Below are 19,395 nucleotides of genomic sequence, written 5' to 3'. Positions count from 1 at the left end.
ATGACTTCGGAAATTTATACGAAACTCTGAATAAAATTACCTGTCTTAGACACCAAGGACAATACAGTTTGTCCTTCATGTTAATGCTTATCAGCTGTCTCAAAGCATATTATTTGTCTGAGTAAAGTTATTATTTTTTAAATCCGCCTGATAAAAATATTGTAAGTGCTGATTTATTGACAGAATTTCACTAATTAAATGTAACTCTGAATAGAAATGACATGACTCATTAAGTAAAAAATTCTTCATGCAGTGCTAGATCTCTCACAAATAATCAGGAGCACTCGGCGAAAACCATCAGATGTCTAGTTAGGTATAATCAGAAACACTTGGAGAAAGCCATCAATATAATAACAAGAATAATCAGAAGCACTCGGAGAAATCCATCAGATGTCTAGTTAGGTATAATCAGAAGCACCCGGAGAAAACCATCATAATATTGTCAAGAATAATCAGGAACACACGGAGAAAACCACCATAATATCGAAAAGAATAATCGGAAGCACACGGAGAAAACCACCATAATATTGACAAGAATAATCGGAAGCACACAGAGAAAACCACCACAAGTTTTCTTTGATATCATAAAAATACAGAAAAAAAAAATTAAAAATAAAAAAAAAATTAATAAAAAATTTAAAATGACAAAAAAAAATTAAAAAAAATTAAACAGATTCTGCTAGCTTGTGAACTTCTCATTGTTGAGCAAAGATATAGTTCTAGTACAAGCCAGAATTTTATTTATTTATTTTTAATTTTTTTTTGTCATTTTAAATTTTTTATTAATTTGTTTTTATTTTTAATTTTTTTTTTCTGTATTTTTATGATATCAAAGAAAACTTGTGGTGGTTTTCTCTGTGTGCTTCCGATTATTCTTGTCAATATTATGGTGGTTTTCTCCGTGTGCTTCCGATTATTCTTTTCGATATTATGGTGGTTTTCTCCGTGTGTTCCTGATTATTCTTGACAATATTATGATGGTTTTCTCCGGGTGCTTCTGATTATACCTAACTAGACATCTGATGGATTTCTCCGAGTGCTTCTGATTATTCTTGTTATTATATTGATGGCTTTCTCCAAGTGTTTCTGATTATACCTAACTAGACATCTGATGGTTTTCGCCGAGTGCTCCTGATTATTTGTGAGAGATCTAGCACTGCATGAAGAATTTTTTACTTAATGAGTCATGTCATTTCTATTCAGAGTTACATTTAATTAGTGAAATTCTGTCAATAAATCAGCACTTACAATATTTTTATCAGGCGTATTTAAAAAATAATAACTTTACTCAGACAAATAATATGCTTTGAGACAGCTGATAAGCATTAACATGAAGGACAAACTGTATTGTCCTTGGTGTCTAAGACAGGTAATTTTATTCAGAGTTTCGTATAAATTTCCGAAGTCATATTATCAAATCAACACTTAAAAAATAATTTTAACAGGTGGGAATCACACAAAAACAAAAGTTCATTAATCAGACGATTACTATGTCTTGAAACAAATGGGAAAAGCTATCACACACGAAGATTTCCCTTCCCCTTGAGTTCTAGCGAAGCCCTCCTTCTGTTGCGATCGTTAGGGAGCATCCCGCATCCCACACAAAACATTGTCTACTTATACAGACAACAGAGACTGCATATACAGACAACTGGTACATGATGGTTGCTAATATGAGAATAGATTATCTTGTGATTCTTGCTAGACCATGATATTATTCACTAATTTTTAAATAAGGTCAATGTTCTTCCTCTTGAGATCTAGGGAGGTACACCTTTTTCAAGAGATCGTGAGTGAGCATTCCATAACCTACAACCAACTTTGGTTGCTTTTACAACATAACATATGAGGAAATATGAAGGTGGGTAGTAAAACTACATGGAACATGATTTTTTCTTCAAAATGAGAAAAAAAATCTTTTTTCGTAAATAATTGATGAATGTTCATACATGAAAATACGAAGTACCTAAAAAATACCTTTAGTTGCTATTCAACCATTATGGAGTACGTACAGACTAGTGAAGGTACGATACACAAATATCGATCTCGATCTGGAGGACATTGTACATACTATAGCAAATACTTTGATAACATCTATAATGCTCGTAGACATGAAAAGAACGAATGTGTTAAAAGCCCATACCGTCAAATACTAATTTGTGGCAAGTGTGGAAGACGGTTGACACGAAGAGAGAATTTAAAAATACACTATAAAACTTGTAAAGCCAAGCTCGTTCAGGAGATAAAGTACGTAGATGGAGACGCTATGCTCGGGGACAGTATGTCTTACAATGAAATTGATCGACCTAGTCTTAAAAGCGATTGTGTTAAAATCTCTCCAGGTCTTGAGGAAGGAAATAGCTTAACTGGTGTTGAAGATATAAGTAAGATAGAAGATAATGAAAGTAACATCTCCAGAAATGTGACAAGTCGTCTTTTAGTAGACTTCTACGGACTTTGGAATATTTTTTTTGGAAAATTCGCAAGTAAGCTTGTTTCCAATGATGGTACTCCGAAGTCAAAAAATTCGAAATACTGGGATATGCAAGATGAAGATGTCAGTGTGTTTGTTAAAGATGTGGACAGCAGTGATGATGATGATACAAATTATCATAATCCTTATTACAACGATTTTCAGAATATGTTCAGCAAACAATCGAAGAAGATGGTGTCATCAAGTGAAATTGATTATGTATCGTGGAAAGACTCGAACGTGTTAACGAACAGGTTGCGACTTTTACTTGTTTCGCAAGATGACGAAATTGTATCAGTTATCAAAGAAACATGGACTATTCATAATGAACTTAGAATTTCAGGGTATATATAATAAGTTAGTAATGTGTATTGACTGACGGATTTTTATACTTTTGTATTTTGTGATATAAATATAATTTTAAAAATTTATATTAAAATGTGTTGTTATTCATGCCCTAATAAAGTTCATGTGTTTGCTACTTTAACGAATTGAGTTGCGGATGACTATTTTAATATATATCTGTGTGTGTGTGTGTGTGTGGGTGTTGGTGAGTTTACATTTTATTTTATGTAGATGAAGGAAAATGAGTGTTGAAGAAGGAAAGAGTACGTATGTAGAATTGAGTGTCGATGACGGAAAATGAGTGTTGAATTGAGTGTCGATGACGGAAATTGAGTGTCGAATTGAGTGTCGATTATGGAAATTGAGTGTCTTATGGAAAACGAGTGTCGAATTGAGTGTCTATGATGGAAAATGAGTGTCGAATTGAGTGTAGTTGATGGGAAATGAGTGTCAAATTGAGTGACGATGATGTAATATGAGTGATGGCAAATGAGTGTAGAATTAACTTGCATCCAGCACTGAGTATGTGTAGCTCGGTTCTGAAGGTTCAATGGGTCCCTGGTCCTATATAAATTTAAACTTTGCTAACATGTTCACTGTCAATCTTATTTAACTAGCCATCGGTATGCTGTTAAATGAGTGGATGTATATAAATACTAGGTTGTTAATTGACTTCATTTAGTTTTTGTGTGCTGAGTGTAGACTGATGAAAATAAGTGAGGAGCTTAATGTAGAATGGACTTGTGTTGATGGATATGTTGGTGTCCTACTGTATGTGCATAAATCGAATGCTAGTGGTCTGATAATATTTTGGGTTATTTACGAAGATATTTATCGATGTGTGCTATATAAAGCATAAAAGTGTATAGTAAACTTATAGAGTAGGTCTCTTGTTTCGGAGACTTTTGTCAGAAGGCTTAACAAGGATCTACTCTGAAGGCTTTGAAGATGTATGGTACTGGACATGTCTTGTCTGTAGCTATATCAACACTGAAGGTCCTCTGAACTGTAGATGAGAGGTACAAAAATAATTGACTTTGGACCTAGCCCGGTATCGTATAAATTATTTTAGAAATGTGTTGTGGACATTTAGAATCAGTTGGAGGTTATGTGTAGCTGTACATAATAAAATTTAAATTTGAGTAGTTGAAACTATGTTTGGTTTCTGAAAGTTCCATTGTTCAGAGACTCTTAATCCTTCTAGTAAGTCTAAATAAACCGTGTATGTAGGATGAGAGATTAGTTGTTTCAATATATAATTTAAACTTTTATTCCTTGAAATTACTAATTTTTTTTTAGTAATAACAATGGATGATGTATTGACTCGAGTATTATAGTAATTGGTTCTTGATTTGACTAGCGTATTATTCAAACCGGTGCATGTATATAAGCGAGTCCTAGACAGCAGGTCGCTCAGTTTGTTACTGGCGACGACGACGGTGTAAGGATCACCTAGTTTGATTCTTCTGGTTCATAAGACGCGTAATTACCTGTTCTTGTGAACTCGATGGCATCTTTACCATCTAAAACAACGAACTTGATGGATGTTGTACCAACGACTACGGGAACCCTGACGTCAGCTATGGGGGAGAATGTGCAGATCCCGTCGGCAACGACGACGACGTCATCACAAGAGGAGACTTCAACAGTCGTGATACCGTCAGCAGGAGAGACTTTAATGCCGGTGGTGCTGGCTACACAGGAAAACTCTACGAACTTCGTTTCGTCCTCGATGGAAACTTCAATGACTGGTGATTCAAGAACGACTAACGAACATCGGTGCTGTTACTGTGACAAAAGTTTTAAATACCGTCAACATGCAAGAAGACATGAAAATCATGTCTGTAGAAGAAACGCTAATCGTGTGACATTTCCGTGTGACCCGTGTGGTGTACATTTCACAAACAAAAGTAATTTGATTAGGAATTGTAAAAGCAAAGTTCATTTGCAAGTTGTACAGCGGGGAAGCGATGATAATTGCGATGAATATCTGTATCAGTGCCGCTACTGTGGTAAACGTTTTGAACGACTACGAAGTACACGCATCCATGAAAAGCATGGCTGCAGAAGAAATCTTGATCGTGTAAAATTTCTGTGTGAGAAGTGCGGTATACAGGTTACACGAAAATTTTACTTGAAAAAACATTATAAATTTTGTAAAGGAAGGTCTCTAGCATAATGTCTGGTCCTCTAAGGTGTTACACTCCTGAACTGATGTATCGAGATCTGTATGAATTATTTGTATTTTGTCATTCTTAATACGAACTATAATAATTTATTTTAATAAAAATGAATGTCGCACGGACTGAGAAATGTATACGATATATATAGTGTCAGATTTTAATGTGTATAAATGTACAATTTTAAATAAATTATAGAATTAAAGAATTTTTTATTTATTTTTCCCTAACCTACATCGTTTATCTTAATGCAATAAACTACATGTGACACGTAATTTTGGTCGAATTTGTAATGCGCGCTATGTCTTGTTTGTGTGTATTATTTTTTTTACCAATAATGATGAAGACTGTTTTTTTTTTGCTAAAATTATTTTTGTCTGAGTATGCCATCTGCATTCTTAAATTTTTATGGGAGATGTTTTGGTAAAGTGCTGGTACAGGTAATACCGTAGCATTAGAGCAAATCTGACTAAGATCTTGATTTATTATTTTTGAGAAATAATTTATTACTTCCCGAAATAAAACTAACAGACTTGTGGGAAATTTCTGGTCTTAAATCGTAACCTGTCATATATTGGTGTACACTACGGAGGTGATATTAAAAAATTAAAGAATGTTTATCAATTGACCACACTTCGGGGTATGCTGGTGCACTGGCTGGGCTGTAACAGTAAGATTCTGGATAATTGGTAAGCGATTATTCGTCCGAATTACTCACACATTTGTACCGATTACTAACATGAATTTAGGGTTCACGAAAAAAATGTATACTAGCCGGGGTCATGATTTTAAGTATTTTGCCGCTTATAATTATCAGCGTAAGGAGTATGCTATGTAGGAATCGACTCCTCTCGTATATGTGCTACACATTTATTTTTGTAGGTAGCAAGATATACATTCGTAGGCTGATTTTCTGCTCTGGTTCAGTGATGTATACTTTGAAGTGGTTCCGTCAAGTACTTTACATGAGCTTGATTACGATTTCACTGGAGTTTTACGTGCACTGAGTTGGAAGGCTAGCGGTGTGATGTATGCATGTCTCGAGCAAAACATATGAGTGTCGCAGCATTCTGCCAGCTTGCAATTCCCGCGCGAGGGGTCAATGTTCATTTGCAGGTGATGGTAGGCATGTCTCGATCGAGAAGTCTCTGCCTCTATCCTTGAGAATTTTTTTTTAGGTTAACGTGCTTGAATTTATGTACTTTTGACTAGTCGTACGTGAATAAGTTTTAATTCGTATGCATTGGAACATATTTTTCTACATGAGCTAAGAGAAATACATAGATGCTGCATTGACTGAGATAGGTATCGAACACATGGTTCTTACCCTATGAGTGACTAGCACTTGTTTGTCCCATCTCCTCTAACCCTCGTTTACTTTGTGATATAGATGGAACATGGTTGTTTTCAGAAAGATTATGGTTAAAATATCTTGGACAAAGTGTCCTTTGTAGAAATTACTATGTGTGGTAATTATTTTAGTTGAAAAGATAATTTAATAAAACATGTAAAACAAACGTGAAGGTTTTTTATGTGTAAACAAATCATCGATAGGATGGATTTGTATGTAGAAATGCTTGTATACCACATCTCTTGAAGAACACTGCATGGTATATATAATGAAAGACTCTTGGGCTCAAGAAACTAAAATATAGGTGGAAAGGATGATGCGGTTCCTAAGATTAAATGAAAGGAACTTGGTTGATTTTTTTCTATATACAAAGATGATTTAATTGGGTTTGGGATGATGGGTTGAAGGATTAAATAATAAAACTGGACACATAGGCTTTTAAAGAAAAAGAGAATGGAGCTCACAAGATCATAGATTGCGGGTAAATCACTGACAACTGAAATGTGGAAACGATATCATAAAATGAGTGATATTGATGCAGCTCATGGCAATATTGATGACAGCTACGAAGATGATGTCTTTACGTCTGTGATAGTGACACGGACGCGGAGATTTTAAGACAAATAATATTATTAATATAGAAATGATGAAAGCCGTAGCACGCCGATCGTGACGAGAAACAAATATTGACGGATGCTGATGGTTTCGGGAAGACTGAAACTAATGGAAGTATCAACACCTTGAAAAGTGAAAATACACTCAAGCCTATATTTAGCAGATACTCCATACTTTGTGAAAATAATGGACTCCTAAAAAGGAAGCATGAAGGCGATGCAGACACTTCGACATCACCGATAACGAGTTCTTATACGGTAATCTGGGTGAAGACGATGCCTTCTACGGTGATTGCCACAGTGACTCTGAAGCTGGCGACGTGATCTAAGACTGTGATGCAGAACCTAAAGCTGACAAGACCGATGAATGTGGTGGTGTCCTGAGACCGAAGCGATGGAAACGTCGTGATGTAATAAATAAATCTGATCAAGCTTGTGATGATCACTGGCTCGATGATGAAAGTAACCCTGAGGTTGGTGTTAAAACGGAGGACAGCAGAGATCATACTATTTATAATAAACATGCAAGGAAGATGGTGGCAGAAGAGATTGATTCCACATCATGGAAAGATCCAAACATATTGGTTGACCGGCTAAGACTGATGGTGGCATCTGTTCGTAGAGGAAACTACTCGCATATCGTGGAAGTATCGACCATACTTAAAGAGCTTCGGAACGCTGGCTACTTACAATAATCATTTGATTAACTGTCATGTGTGTACTAATGAAAAATAAAATGAATTATTTATATTTTAAAAAAGTATGATTTATTTCTTGTATCCTGATTTCCAACTAAGTCTGTGTTTCCGCTACTGTATGTGTGATCGTTCCGTTTCCTGTGTGTACTGTGTGTACGTTCCGATTTCCTGTGTGTACATTTCGTTTTCCTGTTTGTACATTTCGTTTTCCTGTTTGTACATTTCGTTTTCCTGTTTGTACATTTCGTTTTCCTGTTTGTACATTTCGTTTTCCTGTTTGTACATTTCGTTTTCCTGTTTGTACATTTCGTTTTCCTATTTGTACATTTCGTTTTCCTGTTTGTACATTTCGTTTTCCTGTGTGTACATTTCGTTTTCCTGTGTGTACATTTCGTTTTCCTGTTTGTACATTTCGTTTTCCTGTGTGTACGTTCCGTTTCCTGTGTGTACTGTGTGTACGTACCGATTTCCTGTGTGTACATTTCGTTTTCCTGTGTGTACTTTTCGTTTTCCTGTGTGTACTGTGTGTACATTGCGTGTTCATTTCATTTGATGAATTTGTTTCCAAATGCGTTACCTTATTTTGGTACGCTTCTTCTTTCAATGGTGTTTTGACTCGAGTATTATAGTAATTGGTTCTTGATTTGACTAGAGTATTATTCCAACCGGTGCGTGTATATAAGCGAGTCCTGGACAGCAGGTCGCTCAGTTTGTTACTGGCGACGACGACGGTGTAAGGATCACCTAGATTGTTTAATCTGGTGCATACGTCGTGTAATTGCTTGTTCTTGAGACTTCGATGGCATCTTTACCGTCTTTAACGTTGAACTCGGAGGTTGTACCATCGTCTACGGGAACCCTGACGTCAGCTACGGTGGAGAAGGTGCAGATCCCGTCGGCAAAGACGACGTCATCAAAAGAGGAGATTTCAACAGTCGCGATACCGTCAGCAGGAGAGACTTTAATGCCGGTGGTGCTGACTACGCAGGAAAACTCGTCGAACTTCGTTTCGCCCTCGATGGAAACTTCAATGACTGGTGATTCAACAACGACTAACGAACATCGGTGCTGTTACTGTGACAAGATTTTCACAAACAGCAGCAATACTCGACGACACGAGAGGAGAGAATGTGCTAAGAACCCTTATCGTAAAATGTTTGTTTGTGAGAAATGTCACAAGCAATTTGCAAGACAAGATAATATGAAAACGCACATGAAGACATGCAAAGGTCCTGCTGTGCGACAGAAAGTAAAGGTTTCGGTGCAACAACGATGTATTGATGTTCATAAGAGTATGCCTGGAGATGGTGTAACTGCTGCAACAACATCATCTGGTTCGGGTCTGAAAGGATCGTCTTCATCACCACGGTATCCTTGCAGCTACTGTGATATGTCGTTCGCATTTTCTCATGATGCACGAAGACATGAGCGGAGTAAATGCAAGAAGAATCCATCTCGTATAAAGTTTCGCTGTGATGGGTGTCATGAATGGTTTACACGTATTGACAGTTTGCGACGACATGTGAAAAAATGCAACTGTAAAGTCCGTGTGTCTACTGAAGAACTACCTGTAGAAACTTCGACTCCTCGCTTTAGATTGGAGACTCGTAAGAGAACAAGCAAGAAAACCGATGTGCAGCAACCGATTGGTATGACGTCTGAACATGAAAATAAACCTAAGACTGTGTTCGGCGCATTACAAGTGAATGATAATGGGTTCTACTTGGCGCAGTCTGCATTTCGTGGAACATTGAAAGACTACTATTATCTTAATATGATAGGTGAGTCGAAAGACATTTGTAATTTTCTTGATGATATCAAAGAGAACATAATCAATCAGCTTACTGATGATGTAGCAACAAACGGTCCATTAAAATACAACTTGTGGTTGGACTGTATATATGGAAAGCTGTATCCATTCGAAGACGAAGTGAAGAAGTGTGCATTCAAGACATCAGCTGCAGTAATTTACAGTTCTAACGATGTGAAGCATACTGTTAAAAACGGTATCCAGAAACTCTGTCAGGAAGAGGAGGACTATGTCTGTAAAGGTTCTGGCTGGACTCTTTCTAGTATAAGCCGATTGGAGCTAAGAATTAGTCATTTCACACCGCTGCGGACCTAAATGATTATAAGATTGCTGGCTTTCGCAAGTGTTCGTGTAGTAAAGTAGAAATTATGTAATAAAGTTTATTTTGTGAAAGAACTTGTGTTGTTTTATTTCTCGGACCTGCCACTATTATATTATGATTATTTTTTTTTATCTTCATTCCGAATCGTACCAAGGACCTTAGTCGATCTAACTAATCATTTTATTGGTTGCAAATTTATTTAATGAATTTTGGACTTTTTCCGAATTAATAAGTCAATTATGAATTTTCCAAGATGGCGGACATGATGTCTGATAGGATGATGGTAGTAGAGGATTTAAAGTCTCTTTAAGAATTTTGAACATGATTTATTGAAATTATTATTTTTTACATGAAATAAAAAATATATTGCCTCGATCGAGTATCGAACCAAGGATAGGAACTGACCGGGGCCAATCAGTATATTGATTGCAAATTTATTTAATAAATTTTGGAATTTTTCCCGAATTTCTAGCTAAATAAATACGGATTTTCAAGATGGCGTCCAAATTTAAAGATGGCGGACACCTTAGTAATAGATGATTACTGCACTCTAGCAGGTAAGAATTAAACTAGCATGGGGTCAGCGCACTCTAGCCGACGATACAATGATGATGGCTTCCAGCATCGAAGACAAGATGGCGGACATGACGTCATACTACCTGATGGTATATGTGCATTGGTAAAAGTGGTGGGGGTCAGTCTGCCAGCAGCCACCTATGGGGGAAGGACCTGTCGCCATTTTTAATTTTTTTTTTGCACTCGTCGGGTTCGAACCGCGGACTCCGAGCTCCGTGTCGTTAATGTATGATTTTTAAATATTTTTTATTAAAATTTTATTAAATGAATTTTTTAATAAATTTTAAAATTTTTTTCATTAAAATCGGATAATAAATGAAGATTTTAAAGATGGCGACCGTAACGAAAATTGCAACGGTGACGTCATCATCCAATATGGCTACCATGGCATCCTAATTTTCAAGGTCATGACCTTGGCGGCTTAAAGCGGCTAGCTCTAAGGATGCTTAAGCCACTTTCAGGAGTTTTCGTTTTTTCTAGGGCAAAGCGACTTTTGAGGATTTTCGAAATCCTAATTTTTGAATTGTGGAATTATTTGAGATTTTTTGGCGGAATTTTTTTCCACATAAATGGAAATTTTGAAGATTTTTGAGGAATTTTGGGTAAATTTTGCCCAATTTTGGAGATTTTTGACACATTTTGAGGATCAAATTCAAGGTCAAGGTCAAAGGTCAAGGTCACAACCATCCAAGATGGCCGCCGTGACGTCACAATCCAAGATGGCGGACACCGGCTCCGGCTCCACGCGCCAGCGCCAGATCTAGTTCCGCCATTCCTATACTACTTCCAACGACAAAATGAACACAATGCTCACGCCGGAGTGTCTCCTCCGTGACGAGCTTATGTATGAACTACGGTTTCGAGGCTTATCAGATCTCGGCAATGTGGCCACACTTCGGAAGCCACTCCGAGCGGCGTACGCATAAGAGATTCAGCCACAAATCGCTAATCTCGCGCACGTGGACCCATTTAATGAATTTAATTGTGTTTGTAACAAATTTCAAGATCTCTACAGCTAAACTAATTCAGTAGCAGACGAAACAAATACGAGCTACATCCTACGCGCGCTAACTCGCTTGAATCATATCGCCACGAGGTTTACTAACCTCAATATAGTAGTCGCAAACAAATTAAATGGGATCTACCAAAAGGAGATCGACAAATGTAGGCAAAAGATCACTGGTCTGACCTTAAAATTGCGGAGCAAACTAGCAACAATAGATGAAGCATTACTTGAACCTGTAGATGCAGCTGCAGGAGGAGTAACTGACGCTCAAGTACAGCCACCTCCAACAAAAATTGAACTTGGAAGTAGCATCAGCTCCCCACCACCTCCTTTACTCTCCCCTCCATCAGCCACCATGACGTCATCCCGCCAGGTGTTACCTGTCATTACCTCGACATTCACCCAATTTCATTTTCCATCTGCGACTGTCATGGCAACAGGTACTCACCTGAGTACCAACGTCACTTACACCCATCCCACCCAATCATTCACTGCTCACCCATTTCAAACAATCCCCAACCCACCTACCTCCCCTCCACCTCACCCGCCATGTTAAACCCCTACCATCAATTCCTATCTGGCCTGTCATCCCTTCAAATCTCTCCGGAACCTCACCCCATCTCCTCAGGCATTGGCACGGCAGTTTTGCCACTGCTAGCTTTTCCTTCCGTTCCGGCAGCAAATCTGCCACATAGAGCATCCGTGCCGACAGGTGGCAGAGTAGAGTCATATGTGCCACAAATCAGTCCCTCCACTGCATATCTGCCATTGGCACCTCAGGTATATCAAACGCAGAATTGTCCTCAACCCCAGCAACCTCCACCTCCATCCCACACTTTAACATCGAACCCAGTACCTGTACTAGCTCCCTTGAATCAGACAACTAGATGCAGTTCCTACGCAAAGATTCCTCACCCCTTGGAAAGATTGCTGGCTGGTTTTATAGAAGCAACAGGCTGAGATCCAAAAAAATTAATTGAATTCCTCAAACACACGATCAGGCTAAAACAAAAAGCAAGTATCCCAGACAAGGAGCTTCTCGGGGTAATTTTTCCTTTCACACAACCACCTATGAGCGAACGAGTAACACTCGCTATCGAACAAAGTCTCTCGTTCGATCAGTTCCATGAAGATGTACTTAATTTCTTCATACCAGCGCGCCTATTTACCAATATCCGGTTAGAGTGGTATAACCGGCTCCAACAAAGAAACGAGGCTTTGCCCCACTACATCGCCGACATTAAATTGGCGGCTCAGGTTCTTCGTTTGCAAGTCTCCGAGGGAGAAATAGTTTCAAATATTCTTGACGGTATAACCCTCAAGAACGATCGCGGGCAGTTTTCCAGGCCCGACCGCAAAATTTGGCCGAGCTTGACCGCTTGTGCATCTCCAACACAAACATGCAGTATGCTGACCACCAGCGGAACAGAGAGACTAATTTCACAACACAGAAGTATTCAAAGAAAGCAACAGAAAATAAACCGCAGTATTCCAATACACCTTTCCAACAAAGACAGCCATGAACATTTTGCCAAACCACAGTACAAAGATATCGCTGGCCAGGAAAAATTCTTCCTGAGCCAGCAGTCCAAACAACTGTAAGAAATTTTTGTTTTCACATGGACTCAGAAAAAAAATCCAACCTTAAATTCCAACAACAAAACACAGCTTCCCCAAATAGGTGGAAAAATAAAGAAATAAAATGGAAACAGAGGAAAACAAAGAAAACCAAAGTCTGCAAAATAAAACAAACTGAGCAATGCAACATCGTTAGGCCTATGTGCAATAAATGTAATTGTCCTCGAACCACTGATAAACGAAGCTGCCATAACATTATTGCCAATTTACCCACAGTTCTATCTTATGCCAGCACAACGGTGGGAAAACAAGAGGTCCCAGTTCTAATTGATACGGGATCTGTGCGCTCGTTTATATCAGGCAAACTTTTCAAAAAGTTACAACAAGACAATGCAATTCAGAAAACGCAGACCGTAGATATACAGTGTTTTACTGCGACTGAACAGCCTTTGAAAATGAATGTTGTGACTTTCGTTAAAATTAAAATTGATTTGTTTTCATGAATTTTCCCATTTTTGGTAGCTGATGATTTAGCCACAGATTTAATTTTTGGTTCATATTTCATTGCAAAAATGGGCATGATCATTGATTTACAGGCACGAAGATTTCACTTCAAATTTAACAAACAAGTTTTTTTTTCCTTTGTGTCTCCAGATGCAGAGAGTCACAGTAATGTAAATTCCACAAAAACAGATTTTAAGGGTGAAAAGAACATTTCGCTAACCCACCTTTAGGGTGATCACAGACAGGAAATCTAGAAATTATGCAGAATTTTTCCAGATGTTTTAAGTGAAAAACTAGGACGCACCCATCTCACACAATATGAAATTAAGCTTTTGGACAAAACCCCAGTTAAGTGTCATCCTTATCAATTATTAGGAGCTAAAATGCAGGTAATGCGTGAGAATATACAGAACCTGTTGGACAAGGACGAAATCGAGCCATCCACTTCTAACTTCGCATCTCCAGCATTTTTGGTACCCAAAGATCAAGGCCAAGGTCACCGCATGGTAGTCGACTATCGTGGGGTCAACCGACAAATTGAAGTGGAAATGACCCCATTACCAGATCTAAATTCAGCGTGTCACTGGTTTAGCAAGGCAATTTTTTTTTGTGTTTTTGACCTCAATTCGGCCTATCATCAAATACCACTAACTTCAGTGTCAAAACATGTCACCGGATTCTGCGTTCCGTGGAATTTGTACCAGTACAAAGTAGTACCTTTCGGCTAGCCACAGGCGCACAGGTGTTAACACGCCTACTCGACCAAATTTTGGGCGATTTGAAATACAAATCAGTTTTCAATTATTTGGATGACGTCGTCGTCTATTCAGAAACCTTTGAAGAGCACCTGGCTCATTTGCAAGAAGTCCTTGAGAAACTACGCAAAGCTGGCCTAACGGTCAATACAAAAAAAGTAAAATTTGCAGTACAAGAAATTTCTTTCCTCACCACCTAATTTCTAGTAGGAGAGTGACGATATACCCAAGTCGCACCCAGGCCATAGCAGATTTCCAACCACCTAAAGACGCGAAAGGAATCTCACGTTTCATTGGCATGGCAAATTTCTATGCAAAATTTATCCCCAATTTTGCCGAACATGCCGCCCCACTCAATGCTCTACGAAAGAAGAATTCCGTTTTCAAATGGGGGCCAGAACAAGACATAGCCTTCACATTTCTAAAACAATAAATAGCCAGTCCACCTGTTCTCAGAATGGCTGATTTAAGCAGACCTTTCATACTGCAAACCGACGCCTCCAGCGTAGCCATTGGCGCAGTGCTTTCACAAGAGTTTGATGGTTGTAGGCAGCCTATAGCTTTCGCCTCACGCACGGTAACGAACCCAGAACGAAAAGCCTCTTCGGTGTATGAACTCGAGTGCCTTGCCGTAGTTTTCGGCATAGATAATTTCCGGCCATATTTGGAACATAAAGAATTTTTACTGGAAACAGACAATCAGGCCCTTGCTTGGCTTTTGGCTCACCCCAAGCAATTAGGTAAATTAGGTCGCTGGATTGTAAAAATTGCTTCCCTCAAATTCAATATAAAACTCATTAGAGGTTCCCAAAACATCGTGGCAGACACCCTTTCTCGAATGTTCGAGTCACCTTCCGATCCCAAAATTCAGAAAGAAACTCCCATTGCATGTCATGCATTGTTAACGGATTTTCCTTTAGCATTTTCCGATCTACAATCACATCAAAATTCTGACCCACAACTGACCGACATAATCACGCAAATAAATTCAGGCTCACCTCCAAAGTATTAAAAACTTTTAAAGGGAATTCTTTACCAGAGAACTCAGCACTGCAAAAGTTTCAGAATAGCCCTACCTCAAAATCTCAGGGACATGATTTTTCAATACTATCACTGAACCACCTTTAGGCGCACATTTAGGCATCTTAAAAACAATTGAAAACATTAGAAAGAATTTCATCTGGAATGGGATGCACAAGGACATAACCCAGCGAGTAAAATTATGTAAATTATGTGCGTTGAGTAAGCCAGCCCAGCAAACACAATTCGGATTTTTGAGTTCCGATGTGGCCAAAAGGGCTATGCAAAACATTTCATCGATTTTGTGGGACCCTTCCCAAGGTCAAAGGATGGAAATTCAATGCTTTTGATATGCTTCGACGCATTTTCAAAATTTGTGTGACTAATCCCAGTCAGAAAAGCCATGGCCGAATTCACCATTCGAGCCCTTCAAAATAATATATTCAAGATTTCCAGTTTACCTTCCATCATTGATTCCGACAACGCCACAAATTTTAAATCAACACTGTTCAAAAACATGTGTTTCACACACGGGATACAACACGTGACCACGACACCCTACTATCCCCAGCCTTCACATGCGGAGCGTTTCAACCGAAACCTCCAGTCTGCTTTAATAGCATTCCATTCGAACTCGCAGGATAGGTGGGACTCCAATCTCGTGTGGTTGCAAAAGGCCTTCAACGCGGCCCGACACGAAGTACACAAGACAACACCGTTTGAACTCATGTTCACATCCAAACCCAACACCCCACTCTCTAACCAATGGACTTTGAGTGAGTTACTACCAGACGACACACACAACATTAATGGTGTCTGGAGTAGAGCTCGTAAAAACCTGAACTTGGCCCACGAGGCAAGCAGGCAAAAATACAATGAAAGACGTTCCCCCAATCCCTACAGAGTAGGTGATTTGGTGCTTTGCAAAGCACACACTCTGAGCAAGGCGATCGACAAGCAATCCGCCAAGCTCTCATATCGTTGGAAATGGCCCCAGGCAGATCCGGGGTGCTGTCATAACTTAGAAACACACAACTTAGAAACACACAACTTACAAACACATAACTTAGAATTTTCTAAGTTATGGCAGTTCTAAGTTATGACTTTCTACGTTACGATGTTTCTAAGTTGTGTGGTCCTGCTTTGCGTGTTTCTAAGTTATGACAGTTCTAAGTTGTGTGTTTCTAAGTTGTGATAGTTCTAAGTGGTGACTTTCTACGTTATGATGTTTCAAAGTTGTGTGCTTCTGCATTGCGTGTTACAAAGTTATGATATTTCTAAGTTGTGTGTTTCTAAGCTGTGATAGTTCTAAGTTGTGACTTTCTACGTTATGACCTTTCTTAGTTGTGTGTTTCTAAGTTGTGATAGTTCTAAGTTGTGACTTTCTACATTATGATGTTTTTAATTTGTGTGGTTCTGCGTTGTGTATTTCTAAGTTACGTGGATTTTTCCAAGTTTTCTAAGTTATGACAGTTCTAAGTTGTGACTTTCTAAGTTATGTGTGGTTCCCGGCAGATCCAACTATTCTTAACGCCACAGTCACGGTCGCTCTAGCCAACCCCAGCTTCGGCTGTTATTGCGCGCGCGCACACATCTCACAGTTGAAGAAAGTGCACCCGAACATGAAGTAAAGGCACTCTTCACTGGTTTTCCTTTTACAGGAACAGTGCTAACATATATATATATATATATATATATATATAGGCATTCCAACTCAACACATAGGTTTGAAATTTCAAAAATTCCTGGGTCCTAATTATAAGTTATAAAAAACCATGGTACTAGTTTATAAGATGTTTAAGTTAAGATGTTTTAAGTTAAGAGGTATAGTTTTAAGTGGCGCCACTTAGTTAATAAGTTATTGATACGTTTTAGCTCTAATTGTAACCTGTAAAAATTACCTATTGTAAGTAGTTTACTATAGTCGATCCTGGTGCAGGGTAAGTCACCCTAGTTTTTAGGTGGCTCATTTTGGCCACCCTGACTCCGTCTTTCAGGGGGGAAGTATGTGCCAATCATGTGCATTATAGGCATCTTTTTTTAAAAATCTTCCAATTGTTTCACTACGACTTATTTAAGGCTTTACCGTTCTTAAGAATATTAAAATTGGTCAGAAAAATCAACATAACTATGAATTATTTAGTTAGTTCTCAACTGCAACCAATTTAATTTAATTATTTATAATTTGTATTTCTTACTCTTGATTTTTTTCTACTAGAATAACTAACATTGTACCATCCCCAACTGAATAAATGAAGAATTGTCAAGAAAATTTTATTTTCTGGCTTTGTGAAATACATCAGAAATCTACACATTTGCATCCAAAAACTTTATTATGTTAACGAAAATTAAAATATGGTATAAAAATAAAACACATATTAAAAAACAAATTCTTGAAACAATCAAAATAAATTTGCAACCAACATTAGGTAAAAAAAAAACATAACCCCTGAAAATAGTTTATTTTCGGCAGGAACTGATGGCAGGTGGGGTGGTGGGCACTCACCTGCTATGTACACTATGTACAGCAGCACGAGGATGAGAGCTTCGTACCACTCCACCCTCTCGTCATGGATGATGCAGATCATGAGCGCCACGGTCATGCCGTACGCCAGGCAGTCCCTCGTGAGTGGCCACCAGTCCAGCGGCACCACCTGCGACCACTCTCTCTCACTCTCTCGCCCTCTCACCCTCTCTCAGTACATTGAAGTGCAACACACTGTGCATCCTTAGCAGTGTTGTTAAGTGGTAACGAATTACAAGTAATCGGATTACTTGTAACGATTACTTTTCAAGTAATTTATACTTGTAACGAGTTACATTAAAAAAGTGTAATTCGTACTTGTAATCGGAATACATAACATTAATTTATTGTAATTGATACATTAAGGTTATTGATACTTTATATTTACTTGCCGATACTTTTATTATCAGAATGTATAATAAATACAATTAAGAACAAGAAGAACATACATTTTTGTATTAGTAAAGTTTATAATTTTACGCTTGTAGCGCTACGATTGTATGCACAACATCTATGATCAAAAATGACAAAGCACAGAAGTGGCAGGTTCTAGATATATTTGCCATCTTGTCTTCACTTTTTTTACTTGTGTTGTGTCCACTACTCGCAAACGCATCGCAATCATGGATGGTATAGGTAACCGAAGTGATACTGCGACAAATTCAAATGCTAAAGAAGTCGTTAGTAATGAAGATAGAATTTTTCAGTTTAGTTACATTGATAAATATTTTGAATTATCTGGGAAGCAGAGCAAAGAGAATATATCTGTGAATTGTAAGTTATGTTTGGGAAATAAAATACTCAGATCAGCATGGAGCACTGCTTCAAATTTAAGGAAACACATCACGGTAAGCAAACTAGATAATGAATTTTATTAATGATAGGGCTATGTATTAACACTGTTTTTTACAACATTTACTGACATTAGCTACTGCATTTCCATGATTGTAATTGTTTTGTAAGGTCAATTCCAAAATTTAAAGAGTGTTACTTATATTACAGGTAGCTACTTGTATGAAGTCTTTTGATGTTTTTCAAGCAATATCATTCATTTAACTAAAGATAATAAATTTAATGATTAAATGAAATCATTTTTTAACAAAACATATATGTATGTATTTAATGTAACAGTGTGTAAACAAATTGAATTGTAAGTCAGTTTTAAAATGGTAGCAGAATGTAATTGTACCTAATTGTAATTTTACTGATTACTTCTATGTAAAGTAATTTTTACTTGTAATTAGTTACATTGTCACCACAGTAATTGTAATTGAGCCCAATTACTTTTCCGAGTACTTTTAACAACACTGATCCTTAGCTACTCCATTAACCATTATCGTATCAACTATCACATCAACTCATACTCCGGACCCCTTTCCACAAATACCATTATAACATCACAAAAAAATTTCACTCTAGTAGCAACTGAGATGTTAATGTCTTCTGTGTGGGAAACAGAGTGGCCAGCAGAACAAAATAACATTTTTAAAAATTTAAAAATAATCCTGTTAAAGTCATACAGCATCGAAAACATTCTGAAACTGGGTAAAAGCTAATAGTATCACAGGTGGCTTGCAAAATGGCTGAATCAATATAAAAAAATTGCGAATAAATATAAATATTTATTTACATTATTGAA

General features: G+C 37.8%; 1 protein-coding gene across 2 annotated transcripts in view; it reads right to left on the bottom strand.

The window, feature by feature from the left end:
- LOC134531575 (sodium/potassium/calcium exchanger 4) overlaps positions 1-19,395 on the bottom strand; it is a 758,952-nt gene that overhangs the window by 363,120 nt on the left and 376,437 nt on the right. For both annotated transcript variants that reach the window (XM_063367287.1, XM_063367288.1), the window contains exon 5: positions 17,739-17,886. In XM_063367287.1, the coding sequence (XP_063223357.1) occupies positions 17,739-17,886 (148 nt within the window). The remainder of the gene's footprint in view (positions 1-17,738; positions 17,887-19,395) is intronic.

Source organism: Bacillus rossius, chromosome 5 (genome assembly GCF_032445375.1).
Source record: "Bacillus rossius redtenbacheri isolate Brsri chromosome 5, Brsri_v3, whole genome shotgun sequence".
NCBI lineage: Eukaryota > Metazoa > Arthropoda > Insecta > Phasmatodea > Bacillidae > Bacillus > Bacillus rossius.
The sequence above is the reverse complement of the archived record's forward strand: the minus strand, read 5'-3'. Positions and strand labels throughout refer to the sequence as shown.